This window comes from Danio rerio, chromosome 21, assembly GCF_049306965.1.
Source record: "Danio rerio strain Tuebingen ecotype United States chromosome 21, GRCz12tu, whole genome shotgun sequence".
Classification (NCBI taxonomy): domain Eukaryota; kingdom Metazoa; phylum Chordata; class Actinopteri; order Cypriniformes; family Danionidae; genus Danio; species Danio rerio.
In genome coordinates, this window is record NC_133196.1 from 47,434,189 (window position 1) to 47,450,001 (window position 15,813).

The 15,813-nt window shown below is 36.5% G+C and overlaps 1 protein-coding gene across 1 annotated transcript in view; it reads left to right on the plus strand.

Moving 5' to 3' along the window:
• The window catches only part of tmlhe (trimethyllysine hydroxylase, epsilon), a 30,312-nt gene extending 15,691 nt beyond the window's left edge, over positions 1–14,621 (plus strand). The window contains exons 6-8 of the mRNA XM_677739.8: positions 3,044–3,280; positions 6,336–6,474; positions 9,894–14,621. Of these exons, the coding sequence (XP_682831.3) occupies positions 3,044–3,280; positions 6,336–6,474; positions 9,894–10,025 (508 nt within the window). The 3' untranslated portion in view covers positions 10,026–14,621. The remainder of the gene's footprint in view (positions 1–3,043; positions 3,281–6,335; positions 6,475–9,893) is intronic.
• The last annotated feature ends 1,192 nt before the right edge of the window (positions 14,622–15,813 follow it).

Genomic DNA, 15,813 nt, shown 5'->3' on the forward strand with positions numbered 1-15,813 from the left:
GCAATTGATACAAAATGCAGCAGCCAGAGTTTTAATGAAATTAAAGAAACGAGAGCACATTACAGCAGTATTAATAGAATTACACTGGTTGCCTGTGCACCAAAGGATAGATTTTAAGATTCTTTTATTAGTTTTTAAAGCACTACACAATATGACACCTTCCTACATTTCCGACTGTTTAACAAAATATAATCCAAACCGTTTGCTACGCTCTTCTAGTGCTGGACTTTTAGAATTTTATCCTGTAAACCTGATGCGATCTGGCGGCACTTCTTTTAGCCATTATGCTCCAATAATTTGGAACTGTCTCCCCCTTGAAGTGAAAGAATCCCCAAGTATTCATGTTTTTAAAAAGCGTGTTAAGACACATCTTTTTAAAATCGCGTATGATTAAACAAGTTTGTAGGGTGTGCGCATTTGATCTATTTTGTTGTAGGTTTATGTATGTAATGTATGGTGTGTGCCTGCATATGTAAGGACTATTGTGTGTGTGATCGTGTGGATATATACTTATATTTTGTGTACATGAATGCTTTTATTTCAGTAGATGTGATAAGTTTTTGTGGTCTATTTTAATGCTTTTGTTGTTGTTTGTGAGGCACTTTGAGTTGCATGTATGTTGGAAAAGTGCTGTACAAATAAAGTTTATTATTATTATTATTATTAGTTGACTCCACTTAAAAAACTCGTCGCTTTTAAAGCGATTAGTTACTTTTAGGGGCGACGCAGTGGCGCAGTGAGTAGCACGTTTGCCACACAGCAAGAAGGTCGCTGGTTCGAGCCTCAGCTGGGTCGATTGGCTTTTTGGTGTGGAGTTTGCATGTTCTGCCCGTGTTCGCGTGGGTTTCCTCCGGGTGCTCCGGTTTCCCTCACAGTCCAAAGACATGCGGTACAGGTGAATTGGGTATGCTAAAATTGACCGTAGTGTATGTGTGTGAATTAGTGTGTGTATGTTTCCCAGTGATGGGTTCCGACTGGAAGGGCATCCGCTGCTTAAAACATATGCTGGATAAGTTGGCGGTTCATTCCGCTGTGGAGACCCCAGATTAATAAAGTGACTAAGCCGAAAAGAAAATGAATGAATGAATACCTTTACTTAAAAAAGTGAGTAAAGCTGTAGTATTTAAAGTAAATAGTTGACTATTCTTAAAAAGTGAGTAAACCGATGTTTTAAGTGATTAGTTGACTTTTGTAAAAAACAACAACACAGGCTCATTGTGAAAATGTACGCCCGTATACATTTCTGGAGATTTATGTAGCCATAGATATTTATGAGTTCATTTCATTTTTAAAGCAAACGCTACAGGGCGGTTTGACGGCGTCGACGCATTCTGTTTCTTTTCACGCTACCAGCTGACTGCTTACCTTCATGTGGATGGCTTTCCCGCCGTTTCCAGTTTGTCCAATAGCTCGCTACGTATGTCGGCACACTTGAAACGCAGAGAGGAGTTAACTGCGATGACAGGTTTCGAGTCAGGCGAAGAATGATCCAGAAAGCAGGTAAAACACAAACAAAAGGCAAAAAAATTAAATAAACAAGTACATAACAGGGTGAGAACGTGGTAAGATCTGAAAACGTGGTAAAAATCAGCAGCTGTAAGGGCTTTTATTTTTTTGAATTGCTTTTGAAAACACTGTTGGTTGGGTTTAGGGAAGGGAGAGGGCGGGAGGATAAATCAGTCAGTCGACAGGGGCCTCGGCTGGATTTACGCGAGAACAGCAGGAGCGAATGACACAAGAAAAATTTGAGGTCTGATAAAGCGTACAACGCAGCCTCTGGTGGATTCGCGAAAACAAAAACTATGAAAAAAGTACCTCCTGGGACGTATTTGGTGCTCTCCAAAAATGTATACAGGGGTACATATCTAAAATGAGCCTGGGTTGAAAAAAGTGAGTAAACATGATGCTTGTAAAGTGACTTTACTTTAGAAAATTGAGTAAACCCATTGGTTTTAAAGCGATTAGTCGACTTTAAAAAACAAGTAAACCCATTGCCTTAAAACAAAGACTATAGAATACACAAGACATGTCAATCATATAGTTTTAAAACGGGAAAAGTGTAACGGTCAATATGGCAAATGAATCCCTGTCTACTGGTACAGGAGCCAATCACCAATCGCTAAAGACGTTTCTCCGGGGAAGAAATTGTGGCGAATACTTGCTTGACAGAAATATATTCACATAAAGCTTAACATCTGATGATTAGGGTTAGGAAGAATCTGTTGATTCATTTACATAACAATTTTAAATGAACCAACTACACTTAAAAACAAAGGTTTTCTGGTTCTGTAATCTGTATGAAACGAACGTGAGGTACAGTCTGATAATGAATGCAGGAGAGAGGATGATAATGTGTAGATGGCCATAAATGAGGTCGGTGTCATGATCTTGTTTCTTTTGAGTGCGCATTATTCATTCATTCATTTTCTTGTCGGCTTAGTCCCTTTATTAATCTGGGGTCTCCACAGCGGAATGAACCGCCAACTTATCCAGCACGTTTTTACGGAGCGGATGCCCTTCCAGCCACAACCCATCTCTGGGAAACATCCACACACACACATTCACACACACACTCATACACTACGGACAATTTAGCCTACCCAATTCACCTGTACCGCATGTCTTTGGACTGTGGGGGAAACCGGAGCACCCGGAGGAAACTCACGCGAACACGGGCAGAACATGCAAACTCCACACAGAAACGCCAACTGAGCCAAGGTTCGAACCAGCGACCTTCTTGCTGTGAGGCGACAGCACTACCTACTGCGCCACTGCTTCGCCAGAGTGTGCTTAGCAACCTGAAAATATTTCGATATTGTTTGTTTCGAATGTCTAGAAACGAAACTAATGAGACAGATGTTGTTTAATTTTATTGGTGATTCCAAATATATAATGTAATCGTAAGCTTGGAAATCACTTGGGAAAACACTTATAGTTATAATTAAAATTTCCCAGGAGGGCTAATTACTGTGTAGATCCTGATTGAGATTAATAATATATGGCTGTAACGTGTTTGTTTTATTCCTTTATTTTGCTGCTGAAGCATTCAGGTGTTTCACTGTCTGCGGCACGAGGGCACGGGCGGCAGGACTCTGCTGGTGGACGGTTTTCACGCTGCCGACACCGTTTTACAGCAAACGCCGGAGAACTTCCAGCTGCTTTCTCACGTGCCGATTAAACACGACTATGTGGAAAACCTCAGCGATCATCGCAACCACATGATCGGCATCGGCCCCGTGCTCAACGTTTATCCCTGGAACAATGAGGTTTACATGATTCGGTGAGATGCGTTTTATTTGCACCATATCTTCCAGGCAATTGCACATTTTTGGTAACTCTTGAAAATAACGTTCCATCAGTTAATGTATTTACTAAATAAACCAACTAGCAATACATTTATAACCGTATTTTGTGTAAATGTTAATGTGATTTAATTTAAAGTTCATGTTAGTTCATATTACCTCATGGCGCATTAACTAATGTTAACAAGCACTACTTTGAATTTTAATAATGCATTAGTGAATGTTGAACTATGATTAATTAATGTTTTATTAATGTTTTAGAACAGCGGTTCCCAACAGGGGGGTCATATTTTTAAAAAATCTTAGCAGTAGACAACTAGGAGAATGATCATGTTGGCTTAGTTCATTTTATCCCCTAGCTCAGTGGTCCTCAACCATCAGTCCATGGATCAATTGGTACCGGCCGCACAAGAAATCAATAATTATTTCCGTTTTATTTATTGTCTCAGTCTGAACAATCTTTTATTTTAAAAAGTCTTTTATTTTGAAAAATTACTGTATTCTCTCACTTACATCTTGATCACTTTAGCGCCCAAATTTAACCCACAAGCAGCAAAATGAGTAAGAAACAGACGTCTTTGGAAAGTTTCTTTGCTATGGGAGAAAGGCTCAGTGAACGAACCGCAAACTGCCAAGGAATAGATCCGCAACCCACTTTTGGGCATCGACATTGAACGCTTAATCTAAAGAAATGTGAATTTGCTAAAGCTACTGTCACTTACCTAGGTAAGCGGGTTGGTCAGGGGAAGGTCTGGCCTGTAGATGCAAAAGCGTCCGCTATTCTTGAATATCCAGTTCCCACAACGCGGAGGGAGATTCGGTGATTTTTGGGCATGACTGGGTACTACCGGTGCTTTAGTGGACATTGAATTGTTTTCTTTTCTTTCTTTTTTGTTTCTCTGGAGATTTATTATTTCATTTGTTTTTTCGTTGTTGTGGGGTAAGGATGGCATCGTTATTTTTGGTTTTCTGGTAAAAATAAATTGATTTAAAAACGATTACTATGTTTACTAAGTTTATTTTTTATGTTGCTTTCTCTCTGTTTAAAACGAGTCATATTTTTTTAGAGAGGTTGTAACATAAAGTGATAGTGTGAGTTCAAAATCAGGTGAATCCACCATGGCTGTGCAAGAAGATCAACTGATGGAGATCGCAAATGACGGCGACCTTTAAGGGGCCGTTCGCATGTAACATATTTCTAGTTTGCACAAGTTTGTTGTTTACAATGGAGGTGCGCGGCTTGCGCAAACAAGCGGCGTGATGCACTTGCACCAATGAACCCCAGGCCGTAAGCACACCGCGAGTCATGTGACAAGAATTGACCGATCAGCTTCAGCTTGTCTGGAATGTTTAGATTTCGGTAAGACTAAATTTCTCAGACAAACACAGAACACACAAACACTGCAGCGCTTTGCACATTTCTCCATAAATAAAACTTGTATCAGAGTCACAGCAATGTTTTGTCAGTTTGTCATCCTCTGAGAAAACGGTTGATGGTCGCATAGCAACCTACGAAACACCCCCAACCCCCCGCAGTAAAATTGTCAAGCGTTGACCAGTGCGTGGTGATAAAGGCAACCCAAGCTCATTCTGGAAACGTAGCCCCGCGGACGTTTCTGGAGACCGCGATTTACGTGGTCGGAGGTACGTAAAGGCCGCGTTTGTTTTTTTTCGAGCGAACGCTGCGGGGCGGTGTGGCGCCGCTCCGCCCCTCCTCTTCGCGATCGCCGGCCGACGGCTCGCCTCCGAGTGGAGGGCTTTCCCGATGCAATCAGTTTGTCCGCTTAGCTCACAGCGTTGCGTCGCGGAGCGGAGGCCCCGGAGGAGGAGCCGGAGCCGGCCGCGGTGGACGACGACCGGGATCGAGTCCGGGGAACAGCAGGTTCTGGAAATCAGGTAAAACGAAAAACGGAATCAAAAAAATAAGGGCGAGAACGCGGCGGGATCCGAAAACGCGATCGAAATCGAAGACGAGGGCTTTTGCTTTTTTTTTTTTTTCGATCTGGCGGCTTTTCGCGCGAGAACGGCGCGGGCGCGAATGGTGCGTGCTACCGAGAGGCGCCCGAGATGCGATAAAGCGCGCACAGCGGCCTCTCGCGGATCCGCGAAAACAAAAAACGCTCGAATACGTACCTCCCGGGACGTAAATCGCGGTCCGCAGAAACGTCCGTGGGGCTACGTTTCCACAATGAGCCCGGGTTGGATAAAGGTTGAAGACCACTGTCCTAGCTGACCATAAATGGACAAATTTGTAATCCGTCCTCCACAAAAAAGACAGAGTCTGCTCACGCAGCAATCCTCACACTAACTGATAGAGCATAACACATAACATGCAAGTAGTACATTGTAATAGCCTATATATTTTTCCCTTATACACTTGTGTAAATACTGATATTTTTGTTATTGAATGTCCAACAGGGTCAATTTAAAGGCAAAGGCTTACGCTTTTCAGTTATAAATGGCCTGCTGATGTTTTGCTTTTATATTTTACATTAGGTTATTATTCATTCCTTCATTTTCTTTTAGGCTTAGTCCCTTTATTAATCCGGGGTCGCCACAGCGGAATGATCTTTTACTTTATCCAGCACATGTCTTACGCAGCGGATGACCTTCCAGCTGCAACCCATCTCTGGGAAACATCAGGCTATTATTTGTGCATAGACATATCTAGATATCGTAATAAACACACCGTTTGTTTGAAAACAACATTTTTTGTCATCATTACTGCAAACTTATACGAGCGATTATATCAATAAATGTGGAGGGGGGCCTCACAACATTTTCCGGGGAAAAAGGGGGTTTCAGACAAAAAAAGGTTGGGAACCACTGCTTTAGATTAGAAGATACTATGCTAATGTTAATAAATACATTAACTAATGGTCCATTATTCTGAAGTGTTACCTTTTTACACCTTACAACATGCCCCCTTTATTAAATCAAATGATTAGAGCAAGCCCTGATTATGTGACATAATGGATGAAGCTTTTTCTGCATTCCCTAGTTCTGAAAGTGTGTTGTTCCCTTGTTTTTCAGGTATAATAACTACGACCGCTCAGTTATTAACACGGTCCCCCATGATGTGGTGCGCCGCTGGTATGTTGCTCACAGGAAACTCACCGCTGAGCTCAGGAGGGCAGACAATGAGCTCTGGGTCAAACTCAAGCCGGGCAAGGTATTAAGACTACTTAGCATTGTTTTATTAGAGTACTTACAGAAAGAGTTCACCCAGAAAATGAAAATCCACTGACTATTTTCTCACCCTCAAGTGGTTCCAAACCTTTATGTGCTTCATTCTTCTGATGAACACAAAAGAAGAGATTTTGAAGCTTGAAATCTGTAGCTATTGATTTGCATAGTACAGTATAGAGTTCCCAGGCTTCTTCATTGGTTTCTGCAGGCTCTTAAAAAGTCTTAAATCTTAAAATCCAAACTTTAGGCCTTAAAAAGTTTTACATGTACTGAAATGTTGTGTTGTAGGTCTTAAATCTGTTTTTAACAGGTCTTAATTTTCTCTTGTTCATGTCTTGCTACCAAATCCGGCCAAAACCCGTACAATCATCTCAATAAAACTTTAAACGTTTTATTTACAAAGGTAATTTTTTACTTTTTTTATCATAATGGTTTAATTATTTTCCTTACAATAACATCTGTTTAAAAGTTCTCCATGTATTTACTGCTGACACCTCACCTGACCTGGACTGATTGTTGCGCATACATTTTGTTTATTATAGTTTTAAAAACCTTTAAACATTTATTAATTTTTCTTTTATTTTAAAGAAAGTATATGTTGTAAAAAAATGTGTATGGATACAACTAGAGCTTGCTTGTTTTGACACAATATTTAAAATATTTTGCTAAAAAATAAAATGTAAATTATTTTAGTTTTTTTTTATATTAATGTATTATTGTATTAATAAATGCATTACATTATTAAAAAAATTTGATAGGGCAAATAAAAATCTTTTCCATCTGGGCCATTTATACAATTTCTTAATCTTTAGCCCATTATGGGTCTAAAACTCCATTCATAATGGTCTTAAAAATGTCTTTAAAAGTCTTAAATTTAACTTGGTGAAACCTGCAGAAACCCTGTTCTTGAAAGTTCTTGAATTTCAGACATACAGTATGAATTCAAGGCCAGGAAAGGGCTTAAAAACAGATTCCTGAAAGTGCTTGAATTGAAAGTTTATGGTGTTATTTCAACATTTACACTCTGCTGCTTTTAAAAACTGAATGAAAAAAATGAAGAATTTCTCATTCATTTTCTTTTCAGCTTAGCCCCTTTATTATTCTGGGGTCGCCACAGAGGAATGAACCGCCAACTTATCCAGCATATGTAATGTAATGTAATGTAATGTGTATTTATAAAGTGCATTTATTGTGTATGGCCATACACCCAAAGCGCTTTACAATCATGAGGGAGAATCTCCACACCACCACCAATGGTATATGTTTTACACAGCGGATTCCCTTCCAACTGCAACCCATCACTGGGAAAAAAATCTTAATAAAACAATCCTAAAGTTTAATCTGTTACAAGAACTATGACAAATAATGCACATTTTTATCATTATTCAGAAAGCGCATTTGAATCAGAATCAGATTGAGCTTTATTGCCAGGTATGCTCAAACAAACGAGGAATTTCTTTCCTTGACAGCTTCCACAGTGCAACAGAAATACAGACAGGACAAAAAACAGATCTTCAATACACACATGCAGTTGTTTTGTGTTTGAAGGTTCTGTTCGTTTACAACTGCCGTGCTATTCTATTCTGTTCTGTTCTGTTCTGTTCTATTCTGTTCTGTTCTGTTCTATTCTGTTCTGTTCTGTTCTGTTCTGTTCTATTCTGTTCTGTTCTGTTCTGTTCTGTTCTGTTCTAAACTGTTCTGTTCTGTTCTATTCTAAACTGTTCTGTTCTGTTCTGTTCTATTCTGTTCTGTTCTGTTCTGTTCTATTCTGTTCTGTTCTGTTCTATTCTGTTCTGTTCTGTTCTATTCTGTTCTGTTCTATTCTGTTCTGTTCTGTTCTAAACTGTTCTGTTCTGTTCTATTCTAAACTGTTCTGTTCTGTTCTGTTCTATTATGTTCTGTTCTATTCTATTCTATTCTATTCTATTCTATTCTATTCTGTTCTGTTCTGTTCTGTTCTATTCTAAACTGTTCTGTTCTGTTCTATTATGTTCTGTTCTGTTCTGTTCTGTTCTATTCTATTCTGTTCTGTTCTGTTCTATTCTATACTGTTCTGTTCTGTTCTATTCTAAACTGTTCTGTTCTGTTCTATTATGTTCTGTTCTATTATGTTTTGTTCTGTTCTAAACTGTTCTGTTCTGTTCTATTCTAAACTGTTCTGTTCTGTTCTGTTCTATTATGTTCTGTTCTATTCTATTCTATTCTATTCTATTCTATTCTATTCTGTTCTGTTCTGTTCTGTTCTGTTCTATTCTATTCTGTTCTGTTCTGTTCTATTCTATACTGTTCTGTTCTGTTCTATTCTAAACTGTTCTGTTCTGTTCTATTATGTTCTGTTCTATTATGTTTTGTTCTGTTCTGTTCTATTCTATTCTATTCTATTCTATTCTATTCTATTCTGTTCTGTTCTGTTCTATTCTGTTCTGTTCTGTACTGTTCTGTTCTGTTCTGTCTATACTACATTACCTGACAAAATCTTGTCATTAACCCCAGTTTAAAGAGCAACATATAATAACTTGACTTCTAGTTAATCATTTGTAAAAGTGGCAGAAAGTAGATTTTTCTGATGAATCATGTGTTGATCCAAATCATCACAAATACTGCAGAAGACCTACTGGAACCCACACGGAGCCAAGATTCTGAGAGAAATCAGTCAGTCAGTTTGGTGAAGGAAAAATCATGGTTTGGGATTACATTCAGTATGGGGGCGTGTGAGAGATCTGCAGAGTGGATGATCAACATCAGCAGCCTGAGGTATCAAGACATTTGTGCTGCCCATTACATTACAAACCACAGGAGAGGGACAATTCTCCAGCAGGATAGCGCTCCTTCTCATACTTCAGCCTTCACATCAAAGCTCCTGAAAGCAAAGAAGGTCAAGCTGTTCCAGGATTGGCCAGCCCAGTCACCAGAAATGAACATTATTGAGTATGTCTGGGGTAAAACAAGACAAAGAGTCTTGATGAACTCTGGGAGTCCTGCACGGCTTTCTTCTTCATTCCAGATGACTTTATTAATCAGTGCTTTGAGTCATGTCAGAGATGTATGGATGCAGTCCTCCAAGCTCATGATGGAGTCAGACACAATATTCATTCTGTCTCCACTGCAGCAGGACTTTATATTCTATACTGGACATTATTTCTGTTCAGTGGTAACTCTTTAGTCTAATCAAGTCAGAACTTACTGTCCTAATTAAATCATTCAAAATTAAGGCATGATCATATTTTATTTTGGTAAATAAGTGTAATTTAGAGGCCTTTGCCTTCCATATAAGCCACTATTGATACCAAATTATCAACTAGAAGTCAAGTAATTATTTGTTGTTCCTAAAACTTGGATTCTATTCTATTCTATTTTATTTCATCAAGTTAAATAGTACCTGTGTTTGTTTCGTGTCTGCAGGTTCTGTTTGTTGATAACTGGCGAGTTCTTCATGGCAGAGAGTCCTTTACGGGTCTGCGGCAGCTGTGTGGATGTTATCTGACACGAGATGATGTGCTGAACACAGCTCGCTCGCTGGGTCTGCAGGCCTGAAAAACACACACAACAAGGCATTTTCCTGAAATGAGTCTGTTTAGCAGGATAACAACAACACAGCAGTATTACTATCGGCACTTAAGGATGCTAAGGAGGCTCTTAAAGGCCATTAAAGGGACAGTTCAACCAAAAATGAAATAATCCTGTCATCATTTACTCACTTTTTACGTGTATCAAACCTTTATGAGTTTATTTTTTCTGTTGAACACAAAAGATGTTATGAAGAAAGCTGGAAATGTTGCCTTTCATTTGTTTTTTATACTTTGAAAGTCAATGGTTACCGGTTTCTAACATTCTTCACAGCATCTTATTTTAGGTTCAACAGGAGAAAGAAACTTATAAAGGTTTGGGACCTCTTGAGGGAGAGTAAATAGTGAGTAAATGTTCATTTAAGGGTGAACTGCCCCTCTAACCTCTGATTGAAGGATTGGTTCACGTTGAAGATGACAATTTTGAGCACTTATGATAATCCTAAAGCATCTTAGAGGTTTTGTTTGGGTAAAATGTAGTTTTTTAAAATAGTTTCCTTAATCTGAGGAGTTAGCTTGGCTCATTTTAGTAACAGACACAGAAATGTCTTTATTTTATCTTTGGGCCCATAGAAAACAAAAGGAAAATACAAATATTTTTAGCATTTTATTCTTTATTTGTCCAATAAAAAATCCAATACAATGCAGATCAACATACTGTATATAAGATCTGAGCCTATAACTCATGCTCAATGTGTCGAACACCCTCTGTCTCTCTCACACACACACACAGACCCCCATAATGCTGTCGAAATCTATTGTCATTTATTATATAGTCAATATATATAAGTTTCGTTCTTCTGTTGAACACAAAAGATGATGTTATAGAAAGTAGGAAACCTCTAATCATTGACTTTAATTTGTTTTTCATACTATGGAAGTCAATGGTTACCGGTTTCTAACAATCTGCAAACTATCTTTTTTTAGGTTCAAGTAGAGAAAGAAACTCATAATGCTTTGGAACGATTTGAGGGAGAGTAAATAGTGAGTAAATGTTCACTATTGGGTGAACTATCCCTTTAACCTTAGATTAAAAGATTGGTTTACTTCAAGGATAACAATTTTGAGCACTTATGATTAATCCTAGAGCATCTTAGAGGACATTTTTGGGCAAAATTATAGACTTTTTAAAATAGTTTCCTTAATCTGAGCAGTTAGCTCGGGTCATTTTAAGTAACACACACTGAAACGTCTTCATTTTATCTTTGGGCCCATAGAAAACAAAAGGAAAATACAAATATTTTAAGCATTTTATTCTTTATTTGTCCAATAAAAAATCCAATACAATGCAGATCAACATATATAAGATCTGAGCCTGTACAACATGCTCAATGTGTCGAACACCCTCTCTCACTCTCACTTACACAGACCCTCATTATGCTGTCGAAATCTATTGTCATTTATTTTATTGCCGTTGGAGATCTCTAATCATTGACTTTCAGTTGTTTCATTTGGAAGTCAATAGTTACCGGTTTCTAACATTCTTCAAAACATCCTTTTGTTTTGCTCAATAGGAGAAAGATGAATGATTTGGAATAAATTGAGGGAAAGTAAATAGTGAGTAAAAGTTCATTTTTGGGTGAACTATCACTGTAATCTGAGATTTTAGGATTGGTTCACTTCAAGAATAACAATTTTGAGCACTTCTGATTAATCCTAGAGCATCTTAGAGGACTTTTTTGGGCAAAATTATAGATTTTTAAAATAGTTTCCTTAATCTGAGCAGTTAGCTCGGGTCATTTTAGTACCACACACAGAAACGTCTTCATTTTTCTTTGGGCCCATAGAAAACAAACCCAAGCGCATTTTATTCTTTATTTGTCCAATAAAAAATCCAATACAATGCAGATCAACATACATAAGATCTGAGCCTGTACAACATGCTCAATGTGTCGAACACCCTCTCTCTCTCACTTACACAGACTCCATAATGCTGTCGAAATCTATTGTCATTTATTATATTGCTGTTATAAGTTTAGAAAGTTGGAGATCTCTAATCATTTGTTTCATTTGGAAGTCAATAGTTACCGGTTTCTAACATTCTTCAAAACATCTTTTTGTTTTGCTCAATAGGAGAAAGATGAATGATTTGGAAACACTTGAGGGAGAGTAAATAGTGAGTAAAAGTTCATTTTTGGGTGAACTATCACTGTAATCTGAGATTTTAGGATTGGTTCACTTCAAGAATAACAATTTTGAGCACTTATGATTTATCCTAGAGCATCTTAGAGGACTTTTTTGGGCAAAATTATAGACTTTTTAAAATAGTTTCCTTAATCTGAGCAGTTAGCTCGGGTCATTTTAGTACCACACACAGAAACATCTTCATTTTTCTTTGGGCCCATAGAAAACAAACCCAAGCGCATTTTATTCTTTATTTGTCCAATAAAAAATCCAATACAATGCAGATCAACATACATAAGATCTGAGCCAACATGCTCAATGTGTCGAACACCCTCTCTCTCTCACTTACACAGACTCCATAATGCTGTCGAAATCTATTGTCATTTATTATATTGCTGTTATAAGTTTAGAAAGTTGGAAATCTCTAATCATTTGTTTCATTTGGAAGTCAATAGTTACCGGTTTCTAACATTCTTCAAAACATCTTTTTGTTTTGCTCAATAGGAGAAAGATTAATGATTTGGAATAAATTGAGGGAGAGTAAATAGTGAGTAAAAGTTCATTTTTGGGTGAACTATCACTTTAATCTGAGATTTTAGGATTGGTTCACTTCAAGAATAACAATTTTGAGCACTTATGATTTATCCTAGAGCATCTTAGAGGACATTTTTGGGGTAAAATGTAGTTTTTTAATCTGATGGCTAGGTTCGCTTTTGTAACACACAAAAATAAGATCTGTTTCAACAAATGTAATTGTTTAAAAAACTTCTTAGTTTGACCTTTGTACCCATATGAAAAACAAAAGAAAAAATGATATTTTAAGCATAATTTGTCCAATTAAAAATATCAAACCTAATGTATATCAGACATATGTACGGTCTGAGCCTCTACAACAAGCTCAATATGTCAAACACACACACACAAACACACAGACCCCCCCAAAATGGCATCGAAAAACTTGTCGTTTACTTTCTATTGTTATTTTTGATGTTTTTGAGATGTTTATACAATCACAAGCCAAACAATTTCACCAAAGTCAACAAATCTGTAGGTTTTGGATATCTGAACTTATTGTTTTCTTATTTATGGAAAATACATTTTAAAGAGCATAACATGCATATTTAACATCCAATATGGCACTTTTCAATGTGTATTAATGTTAAAAACAACACATTGAAAAAAAAGCGATATGACATTTTAAAAAAATTAGGATCACACATTTTTATCAGTATTTTTGATCTTTTTAAACCCTCATATTACCTATTTTGAGGTAGTTGTATCTTGTCCATAATTGTCTGTCCTATATATCATAACAAAGTAAATATCGATGGAAATCTTATTTATTGAGATTCCAGATTTCTATATAAAAAACTGTTTTTGTGGTCCAGACATATTAGTTTATTTAAGGGCTGCTATACTAAATATTAAAAGTTAAATATTTATTTTATTTTCTTTTTTCAGAAATAACCAATAGTTTTCTTGGTAATTGCTTGTCTTGAAAGCTGTATTAAAACTGCATTTTGGAAGTTAAACCACTGAGCAGCGCTATTACAGTTCACTATATGAAGTTTTCCTTAAAAACCTTCATTACTTTTCAGCTGACAAATCTTGGTTGGCAGATTGCAAAATGTCTATTTTGTAAGAAAACTAATTCTTTAAGGCATCGAGGATATCTTTTTTATAGACAGTTTTTCTATCTATCTATACACATTCAATAATCAACCATTTTAATTATGTGCATTCAGTCATGAGTTTGCTGTCGTGCACTGACAAAATGCTGTTCTTACTTGGTGTTTTTGTCTTGTTTCTAGTCTAAATGTCTAAACAATTGTTAAATCAAGAAGCATTTTATAGACATGTAAAAATTATTGTCTTGTTTTCAGAAATAATGAGTCAAAATTACGAATTTTTTCCTTAAAACAAGCTAAATAATCTGCTAATGTGGTAAGATATAATAAAGTGAAAATAGGATTATTTTGTTTACTCCATTGGCAGATTATATTGCCTGTTTTAAGGAAAAAACAGACAATATAATGATAAACATTTTCATTTAGATCATGAAAACAAAACTGAATTGGTCGAGGCATTCAGTATAAATATGGAGAATATGCATTTGAAATCATATTCTTGAGTGCATGATGTCTGACTGAGGATTTTATTCATAATGACAGACAGATTAAATGAGAAGAAGCTTTGTTTTCAGTAGAAATGGTTGTAATGCAGGTTATTGCTGTTGGTTCGTGCCTTAACAATGAAATGTGAATGCATGGTTGCAATAATGGGAAAGATTTCACAATGTTTGGGAGCTCATTCTATTTATTCTATACATATTTTAATATGTATATATTTACCATCCTGTATCCTGTACAAAATCATCTCAAGTGAATGTACGCACACAATACCAATGGTACCTCTTTAAATAAATAGTTTCTTGCCATTATGCTGTCGTTTTTGATTTCATGTCATTTTAGTTTTAACACATTGTATAATAAATGAAATATAAACGTTACACAATAAAATACACATATAAACAGAAGATGTGCAGTCAATGGGAAAGTCTTTGCAGTTCACATTATATATATATATATATATATATATATATATATATATATATATATATATATATATATATATATATATATATATATATATACAGTATATACACACACACACACACACACACACACATGTGCTGCTATTAACATTTCTTTTTAAATTATACTGATTTTAAAGATATCGTTATTAGATAAAAATAATATAAATCATATATAAATAAAATTTCTGCCCTTTTACCACGTATTCGAAATCACAGTACACCACAATCTGATTTGAAAGATTATATAAGAGACTTAAATTTATTTTCTATTTAATAAATCATTATTTTTTCTGAGCTGGTTAATTTTTCTAAGATATTTTGGTCTAAAAAAACAATACACAACTTGACAGAAATTTGGTTGTCTATATCTAAGTTTTATTCGAGTGGCTTATATGAAAAGCAAAGGCCCCGATTACAATTATTTGACCAAAATCAAATATGATCATGCCTTGATTTTGAATGATTTTATTAGGACAGTAAGGTCTGACTCTGCTTAAAGTCTCATCACTGAAAAGAAATAATGTCCAGTATAGAATATAAAGTCCTGCTGCAGTGGAGACAGAATGAATATTGTGTCTGACTCCATCATGAGCTTGGAGGACTGCATCCATACATCTCTGACATGACTCAAATCACTGATTAACAAAGTCATCTGGAATGGTAAAGAAAGCAGTGCAGGACTCCCAGAGCTCATCAAGACTCTTTGGATTCATTTTCAATGCCTCCTTCTTTATTTTACCCCAGACATGCTCAATAATGTTCATATCTGGTGACTGGGCTGGCCAATCCTGGAACACCTTGACCTTCTTTGCCTTCAGGAGCTTTGATGTGGAGGCTGAAGTATGAGGAGCGCTATCCTGCTGGAGAATTGTCCCTCTCTTTTAGTTTGTAATGTAATGGCAGCACAAATGTCTTGACACCTCATTTTACCTCATACATATTTGGACAACTAATTTAATGACAACCTAAATGTTTCCCAAATATTACATTTACAAACACCTTTACACAGTTCATAGAATAAATTTGATTTCGACTG